General features: G+C 38.3%; 2 protein-coding genes across 4 annotated transcripts in view; one reads left to right on the top strand and one right to left on the bottom strand.

Annotated features, from left to right (window-relative positions):
- The window catches only part of LOC150100155 (glucosidase 2 subunit beta-like), a 283,833-nt gene that overhangs the window by 155,458 nt on the left and 100,719 nt on the right, over positions 1–27,656 (bottom strand). For all 3 annotated transcript variants that reach the window (XR_016549237.1, XM_090402550.1, XM_090402551.1), the window contains exon 7: positions 11,066–11,155. Coding sequence is in view for 2 of the 3 variants with exons in the window: in XM_090402550.1 (XP_090258676.1) it covers positions 11,066–11,155 (90 nt within the window). In the remaining variant the exon portion in view is untranslated. The remainder of the gene's footprint in view (positions 1–11,065; positions 11,156–27,656) is intronic.
- Positions 1–27,656, top strand: part of Cdk12 (Cyclin-dependent kinase 12) — a 585,582-nt gene that overhangs the window by 524,188 nt on the left and 33,738 nt on the right. The gene's annotated exons all lie outside the window — the stretch shown is intronic.

Genomic DNA, 27,656 nt, shown 5'->3' with positions numbered 1-27,656 from the left:
TTAATTTATTCCCTTCAAATCCTGGGAACCAAATCTGAGAACAATAGTCTAAGTGTGGTCTGATTAGGGTCTTATACAAGGGAATGATAACTCTTTTATCTCTGCAGGTCAGCGTCCTCATTATTGCAGCAATCCTCTGTGTTACCTTCACCACCTTTGCAATATGTCCCCTGAATTTCATGTTTCTATCAATCATCAACCCCAGATCTCTTGTCTCACCTACTTCCTCCAGTATAGCTCCTCCAAGAGAGTATGCAGCGTCCCATCGATGTGTCCCAAACCTCAAGACCTTACATTTTGCTGCATTAAACTGATATCCCCAGTCATTTGTCCATCTGACTAGCTTATTCAAATCCTCTTGCAGGGCTACCACATCTGCACTATTACTAATAACCCTTCCCAGCTTCACATCATCTGCAAACAACTAAATATCCCCCTGCAATCCATTGACAATGTCATTGATATAAAGGTTAAACAATATAGGTCCCCATACTGAGCCCTGTTGGACCCCACTTGTAACCCCCCCCTGCCTCCATGAAACTGCCAACCATACACAATTCTCTGATACCTATCGGACAACCAATCCTGAATCAAGTTGACCAACCTGACATCCAAACCCATGTACTGCAACTTAAATATCAGCTTATCATATTGCACCCTGTCAAATGGCTTCGCTAAGTCTAAGAAAATGGCAGTATATGCTTTTCCCTCATCTACTGCTCTTGTAACTTTATTATAAAAGGCTAGCATATTACTAAAACAAGAGAGCCCCTTAACAAATCCATGTAGACTCTCACAGATAACATTACCCTCATCTGCCCAATGTTGTATATGGTTCCTCACTAATTTCCCCAAGATCTTAACAACTACTGATGACACACAGACTGGCCTATAATTACACACTTCCAGTCTGCTACTGCTCTTATGCAATGGCGCTATCTTACCTTTCTTCCATTCACTGCTCTTATGCAATGGCACTATCTTACCTTTCTTCCATTCCCTTGGCACCTTTCCCATAGCCAGACTTTCATTGAAAAGACAAGTCAAAGGAGCTGTGAATTGTTTAGCACATTCTCTCAAAACTCATGGTGAAATACCATCCAGTCACACAGCTTTACTGACATGCAGAGTACTCAGTATTTGGAACACACACTCCTCCTGCACCTCTAAACCTCAAACCTGCCCTATCCCTCTAGTATTAAAATTTACTCCTCCAGGATGAAATACACCAATAAAGTGTTCATTGAACAATTCTACTATATCCTCTGCATCAGTCACACTATTCCCATTTTTATCCCACAATGTCATTCTTCCACAATCATTTTTCCTCCTACTGGCCACATAGCTAAAACATTCCCTAGGATTTTCTTTCAATCTTAGGGCCAATCTCTTCTCATATTCCAATTTCGCCTTCCTTACCATACTAGTCACTCTCCTGGCCTGTGTCTTATATTCTTCATGCATCTGCTCTTCATATGTCTCCTTATATCTCTTCCATAGCTGCTTCTTCTTCACATGCAGTTCCTGTTTAATATTGTATGTCATTCTGCTTTATTCCAAATTGTGTCCTCTTCTTCATTTGTGGAATACAGTTTACTATTGCTGCTAACAAATATGCCTTCACAATTTCCCTAGCACTAATGATATCCCAGCCTTCCAATTCCTCCCTCCATGAAACTTCCCCAAGTTGATGTCTAAGACTATTATAATCACCTGCCTTATAATTCCACATATGTTCCCGTCTCTTTGATACTCCTGCATATCTATTCATCTTCTAAGAAACCACATGGTCACTCTCTCTCCAACTGGTTGGAGAGATGTCATCTCAGTTATTATCAACTCTTCTGATGCTATGACCAAATCCAAAACTATTGAACCTCTTGTTCCCTCTATTACATGTTGCCTAAGACATTTGTCTCTCAAGAATTCTAGAAATTCCATTCTCTTATTGCTACATGCATCTTCCTCTCCCCAATATATACTGCTGTAGTTAAAATTTCGCATAACAATCATTTTTCTTGCACTTGCCAAGCTCAACTGTCTAAACATATCCTGGTCCCCCACCCTCTGTGCTCCTTGGTTTGTAGCAACACCTCACTAAATGTCCTGTCTTGCCCACCTCTACCTCACACCATATGCTTTCAAAATCAGTATTGTCACTGTCTTCCAAAGCCTCCACTCTTAGATGATATAAGTTGTCACTTATCATAAGCAGTACTCCACCACCACGCTTTTCCTTCCTATCCTGCCGAAAAATGCTGTACCCTGCTACTTCTATTCCTGTTATTATATCTTCTTCTGTCAACCACATTTCAGTGATTCCAATAATCTTTGGCCAAGCTGATGCTATCAGCTCTACCAATTCCTCTCCTTTATTCCGGATACTCCTGGCATTAGTAAAAAACATAAAAATGCCACTTTCTATATCCAACATTATCCCTTCTAAACTCCACTGGGCTCAGTGTTACCTGATGTCGTCCCCCCCTTCTCCCAATACCAATTCTCACAAAAGGCCACCCCTGCTACCATCCTCCCTGGGCATTCTAGTTTCCCTGCATTGTCACACCGACTCGTTCAGAACAGCAATCTCTCCACATCCTTCCTCATTCAAATGCAAGCAGTCTCTCGCATACAATTCGTTTCTGTCCTCAAATGCCCTCCAAGCATCCACAAATTCCAATCCTCTTTTCTGACACATTCTAGCTATTATATTATTCAATATTTCTGCTCTTCTGCTCAGCTCGTCATCACAATCATTCCTAGGCAACACGCACACTATCATTCCTCTCTGTGTCTTCTTTCATACAACCTTAAACAAGAATCTCATATCTCTTGCTGGCCAATTTACATTACTTCTCAAGTCATTTGTTCCTACCATCACAATCATCTCATCACCCTTTCAACCCTCTTAATTGCCATAGCCATACCTTCTATCGTTCCTCCAGGCAAACACTTCTCACACATCCTATCTTGCACACTACGGCTCATTGAGTCCCCATACATTACACCTCTTACCACCCTGTTTCTCGATTGCTCACATGCAGCCCTCACTCTCTCCTCTAACACTTTCTCTCTGTGTTTCCCCTACTTACCTGCCTTCCTGATATCCCTCTATCCCTGATTCTAGTGCTCCCTGACATTCTTCTCATTCTCTCTCTTCTACTGTTTCCATTCTCTCCTCTTTTATCATTCCCATATCTCTCTCTCTCTCATTCCCTCTCTTCCACTTATCCTATTCTCTCCTCTTCTAATTCTATAGTTATGAATATGCCACAGTTTTCACTACATAAGAAAGATGTTGGTAGTAGTAAATGGATGTGTGTGTGTGTATGTATGTGTGTGAAGGATCGCAACAGAAATGAAATAGATCAGGATGTGAGTAGGGAAGTTGAGACTGAGCAGATATATGTGTGGTAAGCAGTGATAAAGCTGATTGGGCAATGGAAAGCATAGTGGGGAAATATTAACAACAATTGGCTTGGGTAGGATTGGTTATAGACCTAAAAGTGAACTGCTGTGTTTATTTACAAATGCCAGGAGTATCAGAAATAAGGAGAATGAAAGTGTTTCACTGATTGATTTTATTCGCTGCAAAATCACTGGAATAAGCGAAACATGGTTGAATGAAGATGATATCCTAACAGGAACAGAAATGGAAAGATACAGATTTTTTGCAAGGATAGAAAGGACAAGAAGGGAGGGGGGGAGTACTGCTGATGACAGGGAAAATATGTCCACATAAGGTAGACAACGAAAGAGGAAAACAGTGACAATGGTTATGAGGCAATGTGATGTGAGGTGGAGGTTGACAGGAAGAAATATTTAGTTGAATGTTGCTATAGGCCAGTGGATGTGGAGGGTGGTGAGGAAGAAATGTATAAACAACTTGTGTTAGTGAACAAAGGAAGGGTGATTATTATGACAATTTTAATTTTTGGCAGTATAGATTCAAATGAAAAGATAGTATCTGAGAATAAGGCAAAATGAATTTCTCGAGTTCTTGAGAGATACCTATATCAGGCAGTACGTAAAGGAGGACAAACAAGGATCGAGAGTTTAGATCTGATCATTTCATCAGAGGATATCATTATGAGCGGAGTTTTGCACCACCTTCTCCAGTTGGTAAAAGTGATCATGAAGTGAACAGCTGGGTTGTAGCTAGCCATGTTAAAGACTTCTGTGAGGAAAGGATATACAAGAAGTACAAGGCTGGTGATTATGAGAAGCTTAGGAGACATCTTGAAGCTATAGAATGGATTGAGGAGTTAAGCAGTAAGTTAAATAGTAAATGCTGTTTGGGAACTGACAAAGAAATACATAACTGCATCAATATACAAATGTATTACGAAGGTCAAAAGGCTGAATAAGGTAGGTGTAAAATGGATGGATAAGGGGATTAAGCAGGTGGCACTTAGGAGACAATACAAGATGAATAAGGGTTATATTCAGTTACATGAAGAGTATAAAAAGCAAGCCAGAAGAGTGATCAGTTAGTAAAGAAAGACAACAAAAGTGCAGTATGAGCAGAAGTTAGCAATTAAGGAAAAGAAAACCCTAGAGAGAATTTTTTAGATATGTGCCAAGTAGAAGGAAGAATTATTATGAATGTTAATGGATGAAAATGGTAGAATGTTAACTGCTGAAGAAGACATTGTTGAGTATTCAGTGAAAAATTCATAAGGGTGTTTCATCCACATCAGGGTGAAATCGTGAAAAACTCAAGTGTAAAGAAAATAGAAGAGGATGGTCAATTGTGAGCAAACAGGAGGTATACAAGGAAATAAATAAGCTGGATAATAAGGCAATAGGATTTCATGATATATCACCGAATGTCTTAAGGAAATGTTCCAGAGAATTGGTAGTAGTATTGGCATGCTTGTTTAATAAGAGTCTTACAACAGCACAGGTTCCAAGGGAATGGAAAGAAGGTAAAATTGTTCCACTGCATGAAGGTGGTGATAAGGCTGTGGCTACAGTTTATAGGCTGGTCTGTATATCTGGAGTAGTGGTAAAGGTACTAGAGAGAGAGATTCGTGACAAGTAGGATACAGAAATGAGTTGATAACATCCGTATTCTCTGTGATTATTAGCATGGGCTTGTTAAAGGAGGATCATGTTTTACTAACTTACTTATGTTCTATAACAAGGTGACAAATGTCTTGGACAAGGAAGATGCATATACGAGGGTGTGCTGAAAAGTTGTGATAATCACCATGAAGGAATTGAATATGTAGAATAATCACATTATTCTACATATTCCCCATGAAGTGTTATACACTAGTTACAATGCTGCTGCATCATTTGCAATTCTCTGAGAAAAAAGTCTTTCCCTTATTGCACTAACCAGTCCCCAGTTGCAGATATGATATGACTTCATCATCTGTGATAAGTTGTGTTTTTTTCAAGTGTTTTTTTTTTTAAATTTGGGAATAGGAAATAGTCAGATGGGGTCAGGTCTGGTAAATAGGATGGGTGAGACAGACAACGAAAGCCCAAGTTGTGTATTGTCTGTTGGGTGCTGTGTGAGCAGGTGCATTGTCCTGTAAAAGCAATATGCCTCTGCTCAGTTTCCTGTTGAATAAACTGCTGCTGTAACAGTTTCACCTTTTTGAGGTACTTGGTAAGGATTACACCATCCATATCCCAAAAGACAATGGCAAGAACCTTCCCTGCTGACTTTTGGATTCAGAACTTCTTTGGCCATGAAGAATCTTTGTGTCTCCACTCCACTGACTTTTGTTTGGTCTGTGAGTCATAGTGTTGAAGCTATGTTTCATCAATGGTCACAATATGAGCCAAAAAATTTGCACCTGATTTCTCAAAATAACCCAAAATCCCTTGAGATGACATCACACTCTCTCTCTCTCTCTCTTTTGGTCGACATTCAAACATTTAGGGATCCACTTTGCTGGGAGCGTCTGCATGTCCAGATGTTAGTGGATAATGACTCTGACTCATTCTCTGGATATCCCTAGTCTTTGTAATGTTTTTGACTGGTACTTGTCTATCATCAGGCATCATGGCATGCACTGCATCGATGCTTTCAGGTGTGATCGTTGTGGAAGTTCTTCCTGACCTGGGGACATCTGTTGTTTCAGGATGCCCAGTTTTAAATTTGGCCACCCATCTGGCAACACATTCTCCTAAAGTCTCACACAAAGTTTGGTGAATCTCAGTTGCAGACTTTTTCTTGCAACATGAAAAACTTGATGACAGCCCTCACCTCTGTGTCTTTGAATTTCTTGAAAATCTCTGACATGTTTTCTTATATATATCCTAAAAGAAAAAGAACAAATTATTAAAATTTGCTGAAACGTGAGGGGCTAAAGAGTTTTAAGATGTTCTTTCCTATGGTTATATCAGTTACTTTAATATAATTTTTATTCTAGGTGTTTATCAGAACTTTTCATCCCCTCCACCTCGTACAGTGGTATTTTGCAAAAGATTTTCATAGACTACCACATGACAAGCTGTTAAATAAATTGAAATGGATTGGATAACAGACTTCTGAGTTGGATCAGTGAGGCTATCAGATAGGGGTATCAGAAAGTTGCATATCGGGTGCAGTATTGTGTTTACATTCACAACACACAACGCATTCAGGTAATGCATTCCACTCACCAACTGCACTCCTCTGCTCACGTCCTCCTTATACAGTTTCCAGCAATGGCCTCTTGTTCTATCCCTCTCTCCAATTCTATGAAAAATCTCTTCCATTTCAACCTGATACCAACCCCTGACTAGCTTATACATTTCAATCATATAACCCCCTCCTTTCCTCCTATTCATAAGGTTTTGCAGTTTACGTTCACTCAATCTGTCATCATACTCCATGTTACAAAGACCACTGACCTTTGTGCATCTTCTCTGGACCCGTTCCAACACATCCTCATCACCATGAAAGCCAGGCAGCCAAATCTGTGCACAATAATTCATATGAGGGTTGATCAAGGCCTTATATACAATGGCATCATAACCTCTTTATTTCTGCATGTCAGGGTCCTCTGCATCGTTGTTCGCTTTGTATATTAATGATATTGTGATAGGTTTAACTGGTGATATGCAGCTTTTTGCAGATGATGCAAAATGGGGGAAAACAATTCAGAGTCAATCAGATGTTATGGCCTTACAGGAGGATGGAACTGATTGTACGAATGGGTAGGTAAGTGGAATAAGCACCAAGTATATTGGGGAGTGATGGCAGACAAGGACCTAAAATTCAGGGGAAACATTGCACAAATTGTGAAAATGTCACATCAGGTAATGGCAATGATGCAGAGGACCATGACATGCAATAATAAACAGATTATGATGCCACTGTATAAGGCCTTGATCAGGCCTCATATGGATCATTCTGCACAGATTTGGTTGCCAGATTTTCATGGTGACGAAGATGAAAAGGATCCAGAGAAGATTCACAAAGGTGGTCAGTAGTGTTTGGAATATGGAGTATGAGAACAGATTGAGAGAATGTAAATTGCAAAGCCTCATGAATAGGTGGGGGGGGGGATATGATTAAGACATAAGTTAGTCAGGGGTTCTTATCAGGCAGACATGGAAGAGATTTTTCATAGAATAGGAGAGGAGAAGGTAGAACCAGAGGCCACCCCCTGGAAACTGTATAGGAAGGGTGTAAGCAGAGGAGTAAAGATAAGGTTCTTTACATGGAGAGTTGTGCATGATTGGAATGCTTTGCCTGAGTGTGTTGTAAATGTAGACACATTGAATCAGTTTAAAGCACTCTCTCACAATGAGTATCTGATTTCATGGAAGTCTAATGTTAATAATAATAATCTACGTATGTATATTGTATTAAACTAAAATGCATTTAGTCATTTAGTCCACTCAGCCAACCAGCCAGCCTGGTTGGTCAAGTGGATAGTGTTACCGCTCTTCAGCCAAAAGGCTGTGGGTTCGAATCCCACCGTGGGCATGGATGTTTGTTTGTGATTTTCTGTGGAAATATCAGTGGTGGTTGGTGGTAGATGGCATTGGTTTAGTTGCTGTCAGATGGTGACTGAATGGTTGAGACGGAGTTGTAGAGTAGGTGCCCTCCCTCGATGAGTCCTTGGACTCCCTGGAGGCGTCAAATAATAATTTAATAATTATAAAAAATGATTCACATGTTTGTGATTTATTATAAAACAAATGTTAAAAAATTCATAAATACTTGTATAATTATTTGTGTTTGAATGAAATATTATTATAACATCTCCCAAATTGGCTTTGTCTGATGTTGATATTGGTGCTGCTGAAATTTTAAAATTGATATGCAAGTACTGTAAGTTTGGAAAACACTACTTTATTGTTATTATTATTATCATCCCAAGACCCCCCCCCCCCCATGGAGTCAAAGACTGATCTAGGAGGTCCTTTTATCATCATACACACACACAGCTTATCAAGCCGTGCCTTAAGCATATGCAAATTCTCTGCACACACACACACACCACTCTCCTCAGGCAATGCATCCCAATTATTCACAACTCTACATGCAAAAAAACCTGCTTCTTACTCCCCCTGCTCACACCTTCCTTATACAGTTTCCAGGGATGACCTCTGGTTCTTCCCAGATCTCCCACTGTTTGCTGTAAAACTCTCCAAAATTGATCCTATAACAACCCCTTACTACCTTGTAGGTCTCTATCATATAATTTCTCTTCCTCCTATCTGCTAAACTCTGTAAATTGCATCTTCTCAACCTTTCCTTACATTTGACATTCAGGAGATCAGAAACTACCTTAGTCAGTCACCTCTGGACCCTTTCCAACATCTCTTCGTCCTTCCTTTTGAAAACCAGGTGACCAAATCTGTGCACAGTGGTCCATGTGTGGCTTAATCAAAGCCTTATACAATGGAACAAGAATCTCCTTACATCTACAAGTCAGTGTCCTCTGCATCATTCCCAGAATTCTTTGTGTCGTCCACACAATTTTGGCAATGTGTCCCCTAAATTTCAGATCCATATCCACTGTCACCTCAAGATTTTTTATTTCCTCCACCTCCAACAATATATTCCCACCAAGCATAAATTCTACATCCCATTTTGTTTCCCAAATTTTAAAACCTTACATTTTCCAACTTTGAACTCACATCCCCATTCTAGTGCCCATTTACTCAATTTATTCAGGTCTTCTTGTAAGGCCACAACACCTTCTCTACTCTTCATAATTCATCCCAACTTTGCATCATCTACAAACAACTGAATATCCCCATCCAAATCTTCGCCAATATCATTAGCATATTAAACAGCAATGGCCCTAAAACAGATCCCCTGAGGCACACCACTAATGATTTTGCTCTTCCGGGATATTGCTTCCCCATATATAACTTGCTGATAACTATTAGATAGACAGTCCCCGACCCAATGTATTAATCTAATATTCAAACCCCCATCTGCTCTAGTTTTACTGTCAACTTATCATGTGGTAATCTATCAAAAGGCGTTGCAAAATCTAAGTATACTGCTGTGTAAGGAAGCCATCACCTTATTGTAATAAGTAAGAAGATTACTAAAACATGACCTCCTTTTAGCAAATCCATGCTATCTATCCAAGATGATGCCATTGTTGTCAACCCAATTCTGGATCCTAGTTCTCACCAGCTTCTCCAACATAACCACAACACCTGACACACAAATCAGCCTATAATTTGATACTTGAGTTCTGCTACCTCTCTTATGAAACAGCACAATCTTGCCCTCCTTCCACTCCTTTGGAACTCGACCCAGTGCAAGACTCATATTAAACAAATATGTCATGGCAGATGTCAGCTGCCTAGCAAATTCCTTCAGAATACATGGTGATATATTATCACGTCCCACAGCTTTATTAACATCAAGTTTGCTCAACTCCCCATTCATCTCTTGCTCACTTACAGGCAGTCTCTCCTCCCCATCATCAACTGCTCTCAATCTCTCTATGTGTCCCATACACAAGAATGAAAGACCTTTATGAACTACTGATTAAGTATCTCCACTATATCTTCCACAGCAGTTGTCCTTATACCATTTTCTCCAATCAGTGTTATCCTTCCATAATCATTCTTTTTTTTGCTGGCTTCATATCAAAAGAACTCTCTAGGATTCTTTTTGGTTTCATTAGCTAACTGCTCATACTTCACTTTTGCTACCCTAACCAACCAAGTTACCCTCCTTGCCATCTTTGTAATCCTCATGGATTTGGTTATTACCAATTCTCTTATGCTGCCTCCATAATGCCTTTTTTTCCTCTGTATTGCATGCTTAATCTCTTCATTCATCAATTTCACACCTACCTTATTTAACCTTGTGACCCTTGGAATACATTTAGACATGGCTTCTGCTAGATAGTTCTTGAATATCTCCCAAGCTACTTTGATCTCTTTTCCAGCTAACTCCTAATTCCATGCTACACCTGCAAGCTGTCTCCTGAGTTCCTCATAATCACCATCCTTGTAGTTCCATATACCCTTTTCTCACAGAGGTCCTCACACTGCTGCCAACCATCCAAGTAATCACTTCATGACCACACTCACCAACTGGAGGATGATATGACACCTCATTTATAATTACACCCTCTGATGAGATGATCAAATCCAAGACCCTCAATCCTCGTGTGTCCTCTCAAAAACTCGAGAAACTTGTTTTCTTTACTTCCAGTTGCTATCTCATCATCCGAGTCTAAACTGCTATAATTAAAATCGCCCATAATGATTACCCTTTTCTTATTTGCTTGGTCAATTTGATTATACATTTCATAATCACTACCATCAACATTACCAGGTTTATAACAACATCCAACTAAGTATTTCATTCTATTCACCTCTATCTCACACCACACCGCCTCAAACCCACTGGCACTATTTCCTTCTTGCATCTCTACTTTATATGGACATAACTCTTTCTCTATCATTCATAGCACTCAAACTCCCTTTCTGTCTTCACAAAACATATCATACTTCCATCTCTATTCCTATCAGGATGTCATTCTCATCCGACCATGTCTCACAATTAGTGGATAGTAGATAGGATTATTATTACAAAAAAAAAAAAAAGAAGAAGAAGAAGAAGAAAAAAGTTGCATACCTTTTCTCCTGTATATGCATGTTTTATCATCTTCCATACACTTGTCAGAAACTCCTCACGAGTAATTTCTTCTTTCATCTGTAGGTAAAACTGAAACAAAATAAAATTTACTATGGCATATTATTTACCCAACTGTTTCTCTAATTGCAGTCAAATGTATCTTGTTCTTTTGCTTATTCAATACCCCTTCACATTGGCTACTAAATTCAATTTCACATATACATATAAAGCTGACCATAAGTTTTTCACTCTTTCTCTCCTATCACTTTGCATTCACTATTGCAAATAGGAATGAACTAACATGGTTTTAAAATACTTTAAGCCAAAATTACATATTCCATTTTTATGTAATTATGCATTTTGCTCTCATGCATCAAAATCTCTCATAAAACAAGCATTTTAATAAAGGGAAAATACACTAAACCATAGTCATGTAATTATATAGATAGAAACAAAAATTGTTAAGACCTCTTTTAGGCCACAGAGGAATGGAAAAATTTTTCAAATCAAATATAATTACTTATTAATAGCAAAACCTACTTAATTCAAACATCACAATAAAAAATGCATTAATCTACAAAATGTACCAACACTAACTCAGGCATATGAATGAGTTTAAAGCATGGTTTGATAGGCTTTGTTTGTAACAATGTTGGCTTTCTACAATGAGTCTTTAGACCCCATGGTGGTCTGGAGTTAATAATAATAATAATACTCCCCCCCCCCCCACTTCCACTGCACCCAAAATGAACAAACAAACCAGCTTCAATAGTTTACAGTTAATGAAGCAAAAATAGTGATAAGAACAACAACATGCATAGTGTAAAAATTGTGTGTGTGTTTGACAGTGTGGATTTTACTAAGATGGTTTGTTGTCAGGAGTATGCAATATGTATGCATGGGCAAATGTGGTTAATGTGTTTTGGATTTGAACGGTATTGATGCAAACACAGATTGATAAGAAAATAACTATTTATTAACTTAAAAGCTAATATTTTGCTGGTATTATATCCAGCAACTTCAGAGCACGCAAACAAAGTTTGTTACAAATGCGAGACAACCACAATTTGGTGTAACAGTGGAGCTAGTAGGTCCGCGTGGTTAGCCTAGTGGCTTTGCGCTTCACAACCATATGCCTGGGGAAGGAGTGTCCTAGGTTCGATTCCCATCGGAGACGTGAGGAGCTGAAGGATCTTCCTCAGCCATAGCCAAGTTAGCCGGTCTTGGGCGCGGGCAGTAGGGTTTTTTCCGTCAGTTTATCTGGTGTTTTTCATCCCGCAAGCAGGCAAACCGGCCCCTTGAACACACAAAGATACACCCAAGAATACCTTGAGGCACAGGAGTGACCATTCTATCCTTGTATTTCGGTTACGAAATCCAAGCATGCTTGGAAGGTTGTGGGCCTTAAAGACCTGTTAAAGCCATTGGGATAGGATAGGATAGTGCGGCTAGTATAAGTAATTGCAGCATGCAACACAAGACTAAAGTCTTACTACAGCACCATCTAAGTTAAAAAAAAAAAAAAAAAAAAAAAAAAAAAAAAAAAACAGTAGTCCAAAGTTTTGAAATAAATAAAATTAAAATAAATAAATATTAATTTGGTCTTAGGATGACTGTCTCCCAAATCTTTGGTAGATTTATACAGCTATACTTGTTAAGGTTTGGAGTATGTTTTAAAGCTTCTGTTTTGATTCCAGGAAGAACCTCTCTGACTTGTAGAAGCTTCTGTGCAGTACTTTTGCTTTTTTCCAATTGATCCTGTGTGCTGGGGTATCCAAAGCATGGCTGCCAGACCCGACTTGGCATAGCGAAAGTTCCGGATATATTTTTTGTGTTCACTAGGCTGTCCACAGTTCTTCTTGTCTGTCTGTAGTAGGCTCGATGACAAGAACAGGACACTTCATAGACTCCTGGATGTGATAAAGGAGTGAATCTGTCCTTAGGTGAATGGATGAGAGTTGCCAATTTCACATAAGGTTTAAATACGGTGTGCAGTTGGTGTTTGTTAAGCACCCTAGATATCTTTTCAGATGTGCCTTTAATGTATGGGATGGTGATAGTTTTGTTGTAATCTTCTTTGGTAGATAGTGGGGGGGGGGGATTTCTGGGTAGCATTTAGTATTTTATCTATCTTATGGGGATTATAGCCATTGGTTAGGAAGGTGTGGCGCAGGTGAGAAAGTTCAGCAGTGAGAGTAATGTCATTGGAACAGATTGCTCTAGCTCTATGGGTTAGTGTTTTTAAGATACTATATTGTTGAGAAGGGTGATGGTGTGATTGTTTGTGTAAATATCTCTATGTGTGGGTTTTCTATAAATCGAAAATGATAAGGCACCTTCTGGAAGACGTGTGATCAGTGTGTCCAGGAAGGGCAGGCAGTCATTGGCTTCTAGTTCCATTGTAAAGTGGATTTTAGGGTGCTGGCTATTTGGATGCACTAGAAATGTATTCAATGTGTCTGGGCCATGTGGCCAAATAGCAAACACATCATCAACATAGCATAGCCAGAGACTAGGTTTGAGAGTGGCTGTGTTGATAGCTAGCTTTTCCAGATGGTCTATGTAGAAGTTGGCTAAGGGGGGAGAAAGGGGAGGATCCCATAGCTGTCCCATCTAATTGTTTGTATATATTCCCTTTCCATGTAAAATAACCTGCCTGTATTGTGAATTTAAATAGCTGAAATATATCAGGATGAAATTGTGAATTTAGTAAGTTAAGTGTTTCAGTCAATGGTACATTAGTGAATAATGAGGTGATATCAAAACTCACCATTAGGTGATATCAAAACTGAACTATTTAAGGTGCAGTTTTCTAAAATACTTTTTAGGTGTGTAGAATTTTTAACAAAAGAGGGAGAATTGTTTGTGCAAGTGGCTAGTAGTTTGGCTATATTCTGGATGTTTTAACATGAAAGGGTTTGAGTTTGTTGACTGTTTCTTTTGGCCAGGAAGTGACTTTTCAATAACTTGCATACCTTATTCTTTTGCGAGTTGGTGGGATTGCGATCTATAATTTGATATATTGACCGGTCTTGGAGAAGTGTGTGCATTTTGCTTTTATATTCTGTTGTATCCATTACTATGGTTGCGTTTCCTTTGTCTGATTTGGTTATTGTAATGTGATTATTATTGCATAGCTCTTTTAGAGCCATTATTTGCCTTTATGTGAGATATTATTTTTGGGAGGCTTAGAATGGATTAGGATATTGGCCACGTCGAACCTAATATTATTGGCTATTGCTGGAGGCAGGTCATATATTCCGTGTTCAACAGAAGCCATTATTTTGGTTTTTGGAACTTCTTTAGGAGTAACTGCAAAATTGTGTCCACGACTTAATGCACTCGTGGCTTCTTTGGTTAAGGTGACTTCTTTTAAGCTAATAAATAGTTATTTTCTTATCAATTTGTGTTCACATCAATACCGTTTAAATCCAATGCAACATGTGTGACGAACACATAAGCCTATCCATGCAGTTAATGTGTTTGTTGAGAGATTAAACAAAAGAAGTGAGAGGGTGAAGATCTGCAGAAAGGTGTGATATTTTAATGGATTGCAGTGATTTGAAGGAAAGTCATGAACAGAAAGTGAAGAAAAGCAGATGAAAGGTGGTGATGGATGTAAGATTTAGAATGATAGGCAGAAGAGTGATAATATGAATGATATCACATTCTCTGCATTCATATTATCATGAATGCAGAGAATATGACAGTAATGCAGAAATGATTCAAAAAAGCTAAAGAGAGCAACCATGTGGAATTGGAAATGAGCCTGATTGGTGCTGCAATACCTGATGTAGTTCTGTTCTGCCAGAACAGAACAAAGCCTGACTGAGAGAGCAATAGTGGAAACAGTTGCTGGAATGCAAGAATTAAAAAAAAAATGAAATGATTAGGATGAGAAATGAGATGAAAGATTGGGAAGAAAAAGAAGTAGCAAATGACTCAAGAATAGCACTATATGGAGATTCTCTAGGTTTGATAGATGAGAGGGTGCAGAAGGTCTGCTTTCCAGAAGGGAGGATGAACAGGGTGATTGAGGCATCGGATATGAGCACATTAAAGGTCTGGCACATTAAAGGTCATACTGTGCCAGAACGCAGGTCACAGCAGTACATATGGTAATTGGTTAATAAGACAATCACAGACATCCATGCCCTTGGCAGGATTTCAACCTGCAGTCTCATGGCTGAGCGGATAGGCTAACCACTTGGCCAACCAGGTCAGCGTTGTGGTGGGAACAAATGATTCGGTTATGCATAGGGAGAATGTGAAAATGGATATCAGGAGATTATTGAAGACAGTGGTAGGAAGAGTAGTTTGTGTGTTGCCCATATATGACAGTGATGAGTTGCAGTGGAGAGCAGAGATCCTGAATGGAATGTTAGCGGAAATGTGTGAAGAGAAACAAGTGCAGTTTGAACATTTGGTATGAGTTTGAGGCACAAATATACTGTATAATAGTGATGAATTGCATCTGAATGGTTTTGGAGTGAGGCATCTTAATAGGCCACTGCTGGAAAGAAGTGCAGTCAGTAATGCAAACAAGGTATCAGTAGAAGTCAGAGAAAATGTAAATAGGCAGGAAAGTGAAGTGAGACCAATGTCAATACAGATGAGAATGTGAGAATAGGGATGGTGTCATTCATTATTCATAATAATGCTTAATGGTATAAACAATGTCAAAAGTTAAAATTCATTTATTAAACTCATCAATATTTCATTGGTTTTCTATCCAGCATCATCAGAGCACAATGATAACTGTGCCAAGTACACAGCATTAAACTAAGTAATTGTAGAAACAATCTAAATTGTAACTGATACCTAATGTCCCCACATGGTTGGATAACTACAAAGTCAATTTAGAGAGGACACCCAAAATAAGCTTTGCCACAAAAAAAGAAAGTAACAATAGTCTCTCCTTTTTAGATATGCTAGTGACACAACTGCCTATAAATTAAAGATGCCAAGAAATGATATTCTTGGTTTCATCCTTTATCCAAGCATAAGCAAACAAAGTTTGCATGTGCAGTCATTTCACGACTGGGCTACTCGTATATAGAGGCTGATGATTTCACATCAATTAATTTATTTGTTGATTAATTTTGACAGTATATATTAGAACACAGAATGATAAGTAAATAATTATTTATTGACTTATTGCTGATCTTTTGTCTTTTTTTTTTTTTAGAGGTACCTGTGGCATAGTATAATTATTAAAGAACATGTAAGTCCACAGTAATAACTTTTAATTAATAAATAAGGTACAGATACTTCATACTAAAATTAATAGTACATCTTCAGTGTTACAAACAGATAGGAATGGAATACAAGTGATGAACATTCGGTGGATCACCTATTAAAATATATCGTTGTCGCGAGCTAGGAAATGAAAGAAATTAATAAATAATTAATATTTAAGATAATTGTTTTTTTAATGATTACATAAAATAAAAGTCTCCCAGATCTTCGAGAGAGAGAGAGAATCATTTCGATTTAAATTCAGTCGGTGTAAAATAGCTTCACAACTTTCTTTAAAGAAGCGTTCATTTTTGAACCTGCATCTATGAAGGAGAATAGCTTTATCCCACTGGATATTATGGGTAGTGGTAATACTGTGTTGTATTACCACTACCCATAATATCCATAATAAAGTCCTAATTAGGTGCCCTCTATGTTAAAGAAAAAATAAAAGAGAGCGAGAGAGAGAGAGAGAGAAAGCAGGCACTAGTTATGTCTTAAGATGACTGTCTCCCAAATCTTAGGCAAATTTATACAGCCATATTTGTTGAGATTCAGAGTATGTTTCAAGGCTTCTGTTGCAGTATTTTTGTTTTCTTACAGTTGATCCTGCGTGCAGTGGTATCCAAAGCATGGTCTGCTAGGCCCGACTTGCCATAGCGTTAGTGCCGGATGTATTTTTTATGTTCACTGATGCGAATGTCCACAGTACTTCCTGTTTGACCGTAGTAAGCTTCATCACATGAGCTGAGTACTTCGTAGACTCCTGGATGTGATAAAGGAGAGATGCTGTCCTTGGGTGAACGGATGAGAGTTGCTAATTTGACACACAGTCTGAATACAGTGCATAGTTGATGTTTATTGAGAACTCTAGATATCTTTTTCGATGTGCCTTTAATGTATGGGATGGTGACTGTTTTGTTGTAGTTCTCCATGTTTTTTAGAGGTACCTGTGGTATAGTATAATTATTAAATAACACGTAAGTCCACAGTAATAACTTTTAATTAATAAATAAGGTACAGATAATGGGAAGGGCTTATCTTCCTGTTTGACCATAGTCATCAAGCTTACCATGGTCAAACAGGAAGAACTGTGGACATCCGCATCAGGAGGGGCCACTATCCCTTAATGCATAGCAGTATACATGTCCGCTAGGAGATGTGCTTTGCATTACGGGAGATACTAAGACAAGGAGTGATGAGAGCTTTGTCCATCTTTGCTACGAGTTGCCAAGATATTTTCAGGCGCAAACTTTGTTTGCTTACACTTGGATAAAGGATTAAACTAAATTTATTATAGTCTAACCAAGTGCAAAATAAACTTCCTGCATAAAGCTTACCAGGAACACTCAGTAGGGAAATACCTCTGTAATTCTCACAATTCAGTTTTATTTCCCTTTTTATAAATGGGTACTATTAGAGCTCTACTCCAATCATCGGGAATTCGTCCCTCTGTCCAGGCTTTCTGAACTATGCAGTGCAGCCACTGTAAGACTTTTATACCACCATACTTCAGCATTTCTAGTCTAATATCATCTACTCCTGCAGCCTTTCCCACATTTCAAGTCTTTGATGGCGTTTTCTACTTCAAGTATGGATATGTATTCCTGACTATGTGCCTGTTGTGTGTTTTTTACCACCGTGCTATCACTGCTTGTTTCATTTAGCAATTTTTCGTAGTAATTACTCCATACTTCAAGGATATCTTTTTCTTCTGTTTTCATGTAACCTTTATCATCTCTAACTCATTTTACAGCACTCTTTCCTCCATTTCCAAGCTTCTTCAACAACCTCCAGAATATCTTACCACCTTCTTGATATTTATTTTCAATGTTCCTGACAAAGTCCTCCCATGACTTTTGTTTAGTCATGGGAGGACAGTGTTTAGCCAGTTTTACAGAGTGTTTAACTTTCTTACATTTGTCTCTGTATTCTCTAAGAGCACAATCTGACTTATTTGCCAGGAACTTTTGATATGCTTTCTTCTTTTCTTTCACTGCCTCTTTAACTTCCTGTGTTTACCATGGAGTTCTGATTTTTCTATCCTTGTAGACAACCTCACCACATGCCTCTCGTTATGAATCAATCAGTGTTTTCTTCAGGGCTTGCCACTGAATCTCTAAGGTTTGGTTCCTGTTCTCAAACTCTTTCATTTTTCCTTCAATAATGTTTGTGTATTTTAGTCTACAGTTCACATCTGAGAGCTGCTCAACTTTTATTAGCTTTAAAACTTTCTTATATGTTCTTCTTTTCAATATGAACTTTAGTTTTATCCTGCTCAAGAATAAATAATGATCACTTCCAATTTCAAATCCTCCGTACACTATGGTGTCCTGTACCAGGGAGAAACCATCACTATTGACAATAACATAAATGAGGCTTTTCTTATTCCTTGCCTCTTCTCTCCATGTGAATTTATGCACATTTTTATGTTGGAACATGGTTTTTGTAATAACCATTACTAAACTACTTACAACTCAAATAAAGACTAAGTATTGCTTGATATAATGCCCCATTGACACCATATAACTGAAACGTACTGAATAGCTTCTCTCTTGGCACCTAACAGGTTATTTGCCATTATTATTAGCTTTGCTCTTTTCTCCAAATTTTCCCAAAGCATTTTTGTATGTCTGACAAGTAGCGCACTGAGGATTGAATCTTGGTGGTGGTGGTCGTCAGGGGGGGGGGTGAGTAGACGATTTGAGAATACAGACTACACATCGCATACGACTTATGACTGGGCATCTGCAATGATAGCTAATTCATAAGTAGTACAGAAATAGAAGACACGACACAACATAAATTTAAAAAATTAATTTTAATTAGAAAAAGATTTTTGGAGAATTTTCTAGTGTTTTTTCTTTTTCTTTGGGGGGCCAGGACCCCTTTGCCTTCCCTATGAGTGTGCCACTGTCTGACAATCATTTCCTACTCTGCTATTTAGATCCCCAACAAGAACCAACTTTTCCTTTTCCATTGTGTCAGTTGCGTTCTCTAAAGCCTCAAAAAAGTCCCCCATTTCTACATTAACAGAAGTGGAGGAATTTACTCTGGAACCATAGGCACAAATAAGTTTCATTGTCCAGTTCACCATTCTGATAATTGCCCGCATCACTCTACTTGAGACTGCCTGCCATTCAAGAAGATTAACCTCGTATTTTGTGTTGAATACTATGGCTACTCCTTCTTTTCCTTGATTATCATTGCTTGAATATAACATTTTGTATTTATTGCTCAGAAAGATCTCACCAGTTTTTGCCTTTTTTGTTTATGTCAATGTCGATCTGGTACTTATCTAATTCTTCAGCTAGCTCCATTTCTTTGCCATTCAGTCTTCTTATATTGATAGTACCAATCTTGAACTCTGGTGATGTTGAGTTGGGGTGTGTTTTTGGATTTGTTCCAATAGCTGACTTTTTGCTGTTTGCCCTGGTTACCTGGCAAAAACAACGGGGGCCTTGTTTAACCAGGCGACGCCCCCCAGCTGGCATGAAATTCTGTCATGATGTACCATCATTTTGTTTTTTGGTTTAAGCCAATCATCATCATCATCATCAAATTCCTGCCATGTACCCTCAAGGGGTGTACAGGATATGACAGTACTACATGAAAAAATTACATCATTACTAACTTCCTATCTACAATTTTCCTCCAAATCAGTCTGTTACTTGTCAAGACTCCAACATTATCAGATCTTATATTTCTATCGTCTAAGGCACTTTGTACCGTATCAATCCACCTATATCTTGGTCTTTCTCTGGGTCGTTTTCCTGCCAACCTGGCAGAGAACACTTGTTTTGCTAATCTTTCCTCTCCCATTCTATTTAAGTGACCATACCATCTGAGATTAGCTCTGCTAATGCATTCCAGGATGCTGACAATGTCAAGTTCTTTCCTAATATCCTCATTTTTAATATGATATTGCCATTGATGCCATCTGTTCACGCCTCTAATCTTTCTCAGGACTCTCATATCTGCGGTCTCTAGTCTTTGGTCAAGTGTTTTACTTCTGACCCAGCTCTCAGATCCATAAGTTAAAATTGGTTTGAATACAGTCTTGTATACAGCTAATTTAGTGTTCCGACTAATTTCTTTCTTATTCCATATGAATTTATTCAATTGACTTCCCACGATACCAGCTTTGTTGATTCTGTTGTCTATTTCTATATTTAGTTTACCATCTTCAGTAAAAATTGTGCCTAAGTAGCTGAAATGTTTTACTTGTTCCACAAGTTCTCCATTCACAACACAGTTGACATTTTCGATGATTCTGCCTATTTTCATTGTCTTTGTCTTTTTATTGCTGACCTTCATACCATAGCTATTACAACAGCTATTCAATTTAGTCAGAGAATCTTGCAGACTTGTAGCGGATTTATTTAGAAGTATAACATCATCCGCATAAAGCAAAGAGCTGACATTAAACATCTCCAATTTTGATATCAGGTTTAATACCACATTCCTTCATAATGTGATCCATATAGATAATGAATAACAGAGGGGATAATGTACATCCTTGTCTCACACCAGATTTAACATTAAACCATCTTCCTGTACTTCCTTCAATTCTAACTGCTGACTCACAACTCAAATAAAGACTAAGTATTGCTTGATATAATGCCCCATTGACACCATATAACTGCAGTGTATTGAATAACTTCTCTCTTGGCACCTTGTCATGTGCCTTTTCCAAATCGACAAAACTTAAATACAGATCTTTGTTATATTCCCATGCTTTCTCGACTATTTGTCGTAAAGTGAAGATCTGATCCTGACAGCCTCTATTTGGCCTGAATCCAGCTTGTTCTTCACCAAGCTTTTCTTCCACAATTCTTCTCCACCGTTTCTCAAGTATACTTGCATAGATCTTGCCAGGAACACTCAGTAGGGAAATACCTCTGTAATTCTCACATTCAGTTTTATTTCCCTTTTTATATATGGGTACTATGAGAGCTCTACTCCAATCATCGGGAATTCGTCCCTCTGTCCAGGCTTTCTGAACTATGCAGTGCAGCCACTGTAAGACTCTTATACCACCATACTTCAACATTTCTGGTCGAATATCATCTACTCCTGCTGCCTTTCCACATTTCAAGCCTTTGATGGCTTTTTCTACTTCAAGTATGGATATGTATTCCTGACTGCATGCCTGGTCAGTGTTTTTTATCACTGTGCTGTCATCACTGCTTGTTTCATTTAGCAGTTTTTCAAAGTAATTACTCAATACTTCAAGGATATCTTTTTCTCCTGTTTTCATTTCACCTTTATCATCTCTAATTCCTTTTACAGCACTCTTTCCTCCATTCCTAAGCTTCTTCAACAACCTCCAGAATATTTTGCCACCTTCTTGATATTTATTTTCTATATTCTTGCCAAAGTCCTCCCATGACTTTTGTTTAGCTAGTTTTACACACTGTTTAGCTTTCTTACATTTGTCTCTGTATTCTGTAAGAGTAAAAGCTGACTTATTTGCCAGGAACTTTTGATATGCTTTCTTCTTTTCCTTCACTGCCTCTTTAACTTCCTGTGTCCACCAGGGAGTTCTGATTTTTTTATCCTTGCACACAACCTCACCACATGCCTCTCTGGCTGAATCAATCAATGTTTCCTTCAGAGTTTGCCACTGAATCTCCAAGGTTTGATTCCTGTTCTCAAACTCTTTCATTTTCTTTTCAATAATCTTTGTGTATTTTAGTCTACAGTTCACATCTGAGAGGTGCTCAACTTTTATTCGCTTTAAAACTTTCTTACATGTTATTCTTTTCAATATGAAATTCAATTTCATCCTGCTCAAGACTAAATAGTGATCACTTCCAATTTCAAATCCTCTGTACACTCTGGTGTCCTGCACCAGGGAGAAAACATCACTATCAACAATAACATAGTCAATGAGACTTTTCTTATTCCTAGCCTCTTCTCTCCATGTGAATTTGTGCACATTTTTATGTTGGAACATGGTGTTAGTAATAACCAGTCCATGTCCTGAGCAGAAATCCAACAGATATTTGCCATTATTATTAGCTTTGCTCTTTTCTCCAAATTTTCCCAAAATATTTTTGTATGTCTCACAATCATTTCCTACTCTACTATTTAGATCCCCAACAAGGACCAACTTTTCCTTTTTCATTGTGTCAGTTGCTTTTTCTAAAGCCTCAAAAAATTCCTCCACTTCTACCTTAGTAGAACCTTCTGTGGGACCATAGGCACAAATAAGTCTCATTGTCCAGTTCCCCATTCTCATATTTGCCCACATTACTCTACTTGAGACTGACTGCCATTCAAGAAGATTAGCCTCGTATTTTGTGTTGAATACTATGGCTACTCCTTCTTTTCCTTGATTGTCATTGCCTGAATATAACATTTTGTATTTATTGCTCAGAAAGATCTCACCAGTTTTGGTCTTTTTTGTTTCAGTCACCCCTATTATGTCGATCTGGTACTTATCTAATTCCTCAGCTAGCTCCATTTCTTTGCCATTCAGGCTTCTTATGTTGATAGTACCGATCTTTAACTCTGGTGATGTTGAGTTGGGGTTTGTTTTCAGATTTGTTCCAGTAGCTGACTTTTCGCTGTTCGCCCTGGTTCCCTGGCGAAAACAACGGGGGCCTTGTTTAACCGGGCGACGCCCCAGCCAGCATGAAATTTTGTCATATTGTACCATCATTTTTTATTTTGGTTTAACCAATAAGAATACAATTTGGTCGGCTAAATCCCAAATTGCCAGCCCATCCTCGTTCGTTCAGTATCAAAGTAGATACCCAACAGGGTGCACCACGAGAAGGTGAGGATTGGACATTAGGTCAGAAGCCCTGGTCGGTTCTACGCATTCCTTTAAAGGCTATGTGGAGGTCTCCTCTCAGTTATACAGCTTTGACCCTTAAGCACCCCCTTTGGTTTAAGCCAATAAGAATACAATTTCGTCGGCTAAATCCCAAATTGCCAGCCCATCCTTGTTTGTTCAGTATCTAGGTAGATACCTAACAGGGTGCACCATGAGAAGATGAGGATTGGACATTAGGTTAGAAGCCCTGATCAGTTCTCTGCATTCCTTTATATTTATAGTATAAATGTAAAGTATAAGTCCGTGCGGTTAGCCTAGTGGTTATGCACTTCGCAACCATATGCCTGGGGAAGGAGTGTCCTAGTTTCGATTCCCGTCGGTGTCGTGAGGAGCTGAAGGATCTTCCTCAGCCATAGCCAAGTTAGCCAGTCTTGGGCATGGACAGCAGGGTTTTTCCCCCAGTTTATTCTGGGGTTTTTCATCCCGCAAAGCAGACAAACTGGCCTTGAGAACTTAACACTACAGGCCATAGGATATACCGGGGCATAGGTATATCCTATGGCCTGTAAACGGATTGAGGTCCGATGATCAATAGACCCTCGACACCGCAAGGTAAAAGAGGGTATAAAGAAGATGAGATGAGATGAGATGTAAAGTATAATATATAGTATAAATATAAATGTACATATTTATAGTATAACCAAGTGAAAAAACTTTCAAACCAACTTTGTAATGGCTTGTTATCTTTCTCCAACTACATAAAACCCATTCATAGTGGAAAGTATGTACATAAACAATCACGCTACCATCCTCAAAACACTTACTCACTGAGTTAAGGTTATTTGTTCAAATGACACAACCCTTGAAACTGAGCTCAGGGACCTTTGCAAATTTTTATCCAATGGTTAGAACCCATAAAAAATAGATAAAATATTACATGTACCCATAATCCCTTCTGCACCCAACACAGATCACAGCAAAATCATTCCTATCCCATATGTTAAGGGTACACCAAAAAAAAAAAAAAATATATATATATATAGCCAAAGTTGTGAGCAATTATGATCTCCATACCACTTGCAAATTTGTCATTCAGCTAGCTACCTTCTCCTAATGATCAACTACATCCTCTTGAACATCCTGGAGTGTATAAAGTTCCTTGTGCCTGCAGTTTAGCCTACTTTAGACAGACAGGTAGATCAGTTAACAACTGCCTTGAAGAACACAAAAATTACATTGAGATCATCTGTATGGCAAGTCAGGATTGACCTACCATGCTCTGGATACTCCTTCACATAGAATCAGATTGAGAAAAATATCTATATTACATAGAAGTCATTACAGGTCTGAGAGGCTATTCTTAGAATCAGCATCAATTATGAAGCACTCTCTCAACCTCAACAAGTATGATTGCCTTAATTACCAGAGATCTGGGAGACTATCATTTTAAGACATAATAACTGGACTTCTCTAAATTAACTTTATAGTTATCCATCTTGAGAGTTCCATGTAGGGACATTAGGTGTCAGTTACAATTTAAATAATTTCTACAGTTACTTAGTTTAGTGCTATGTGCCTATCACAGTTATCATTGTGCTCTAATGATGCTGGATAGAAAACCAGCAAAATATTGGTGAGATTAATAAATGTATTTTAACTCTAGGTGTTGTTTATACTGTTTAATCATTATTATGAATGTAAATGCAAACTAAAAAGAAAAAAGCTAAGAAAAGTCCTTGAAGTTCTTTCGATATGTTGCAAGTAGAAGAAAAATGACTATGAAAGAATGCTAGTTGATGATACTGGCAGATTGGTAACTAATGCAGAAGATATACTTGAAGTATTCAATGAGAAATTTGTCAGTGTATATCATCCTCCTGAGAAAATTGAGTGTAGCAGGTATGGTGGAGGAACTGATTGAGCACGAGATACGTAAGGAATACACGCACACACAGTGATAAATTTGGCAATATATCACTGTGTGTCTTGAAGGAATGCTCTAGGGAATTGACAGCGCCTTTGGCACGCCTGTTTAACATGAGAGTCTTGCAATAGGGTGAGTCCCAAACGAATGGAGGTGGGAAAAATTTTTCCACTTAAAAAAAAAATGGGGGAGGGAGATAAGACAGCTATAAATTATATGCCAATCTGTGTGCCTGTCTGGAGTTGTTAAGGTATTAGAGAGGTTGGTGAGGAGTGGGATTCAAGTAAGGGTTGATAATACCACTATTCTTTATGACAGTTAGAATGTGTTTGTTAGGGGGAAGTTATGCTATAGCAATCTACTTCGTATTATAACAAGGTGACAATTTCACTGGATAAAGGAGATACGTGTATACAGTGGTATACTTCGATTTTTCAAAAGCCTTTGATAGACTGTCACATGAGGAGCTAGCAGCTAAACTGAAACAGATGATATTATTATTCTTACATGACACCTCCAAGGATTCCAAAGACTCATTGAGGGGGAGGCACTATTCTCCATCTCCACCACTCAAAACCACCAACCAACCACAACTATCATCATCATCTACACCAATGCTACCTACTGTCCACCATCACAACTAGTATTTTCACAGACAATCACAAATATCCATGCCCATAGCGCGATTTGAACTCGCAGCTTTTTGACTGGAGAACTGATATGTTAACCACTCAGCCAATCAGGCCGACAAAAAAAAAATGATGATCCTTCCACAGGTCATGTATTAAACAGTATCAGCTGGTTGTGTATGGAGGAGTGAAGTCAGAAAAGGAAAGTCACTAGTGGAGTGCCACAAGGATATGTTTTGGGACCATTATTGTTTAACTTACAATATGCAGCTGTTGGGAAGATGCAAAGTGAGAAAGAACTATAACAATTAGAATTGATGTTGTGTCCTTGATGGAGGATCTCAATAGACTGTGAGTGGAAAAGTGTTGCAAAGTGTAATTATCAACACCATTCTCTTACCTCAATCAAGTTTGGATCCAAATATTTCATCATCCCCATCTTCTAAAAATATACAACCAGGTATGTCTTTTAATTACTCTTTTAGCAATTAAAATTAGAATTTTTGTGTAACAAAATTTGCATTCTGTTAATCATCAGAATATTAAAATTTTACATTAAATATATCAATATTACATTGTTTATAAGTGATACTTTTAGAGAGAGAGGGAGAGAAAGGGGGAGGTTAGCAGGATGCAAAAAATTATGAGATTGGTAAGTAAGAATGATAAATGGATGGCATCTAAATGGTTTTGGTGTTAAGTATCTAGAGAGACAGCTTTGTTCACTGAGCATGCTGAAGTGCAAATTCAGGGAAATTTAAGCAGTTAGGTTATTGGAAGTAAGTTAGTTTGTGCAAAGACATCCGTGAAGCAAGTGTTTCATTTCATATTGCTCATGATATCAAAGGTGATATGATTGAGACTTTTAAACTGTTGAGAGATGGTTACAGGGTTGACACTGGGGAGTTCTTTTGCTTGGTTGAACAGCGGGAAGGAGTGATGACAAGAGGCCATCCCTGGAAGTTATGAAAGGAAACTGTGAGCAAGAGGGTGAGGAGTGGTTTCTTTGCATGGAGGGTGGTTGAACCATGGAATGCATTGATTGATGGAGTGGTGAGAGCGAGAACGGTCAATGAGTTTAAGGAGTGGTATGATAGACTTTGTGTTTCTTAGGGGGGGGGAACCTCCCCTCGATGAGTCTTGACAGACTTTATGTTCTTAGGAAGGACCTCCCACGATGAGTCTTTTGAATCCATGGAGGCCTGAATAATAATGATAATAATAAATGGCTATTATGAAATTTTAATTTATACTAAAAGAATAATTAAAAGACATATCTGGTTGTATATTTTTAGTAGGTGGGGATGAAAACAGAATACAAATTGTGATACACCAAAAATTCTAAATTTTCCCATATCACTGACTGTTTTGGTTTCATATTGCTCGATATGAATGCTATATTCATATTGCTCATGAATACAAATTAGAACAAATGGGGGATGGACATGACACTGATTAAGTAGATAAGAGGGTGGCTGCTGGACAGATATCAAAAAGTGGTATATGGAGGAGGAGAATTGAGGCAAAAAAACAGGTGATAGTGTTGTGCTTCAAGGTTCAGTGGACCATTGCTGTTTAATTTGCACATAAATGATATAGCAAATAACCTGAAAGGAAATATTCTGTTGTTTACTAATGATGTGAAATTAGGTAGAGTAATAGTTAATCAAGACGATGTGGAGAGCTTACAGGACGATTTAAATAGGCAGTCAGTATGAGCAAAAGATAATGGGTGTCAGCTTAATGTGGAGAATGTATAGTTATGCATTTTACAAAAAAATAGATTACAAGCCATGTATCACATTGATGGCACTGTACTCCAGGAAATAGATGAAGTTAGAGATTTAGGGGTGATGGTAGACAGACAGTTCATGTTTACAGGACATACTCCTAAGGTAGCCCATAAGATTACTTGGCTATTGAAGAACACATTAACAAGCAGAGATAAAGAAGTTGTTATTCCTCTTTATTATTATTCCTACTACTACTCTTGACACCTCCAAGGAGTCCGAAGAC

This window comes from Typopeltis vanoorti, chromosome 13 (genome assembly GCF_054136105.1).
Source record: "Typopeltis vanoorti isolate ZY-2024b chromosome 13, IOZ_Tvanoo_1.0, whole genome shotgun sequence".
Lineage (NCBI taxonomy): Eukaryota > Metazoa > Arthropoda > Arachnida > Uropygi > Thelyphonidae > Typopeltis > Typopeltis vanoorti.
This window is presented reverse-complemented; position numbering and strand designations above follow the sequence as displayed.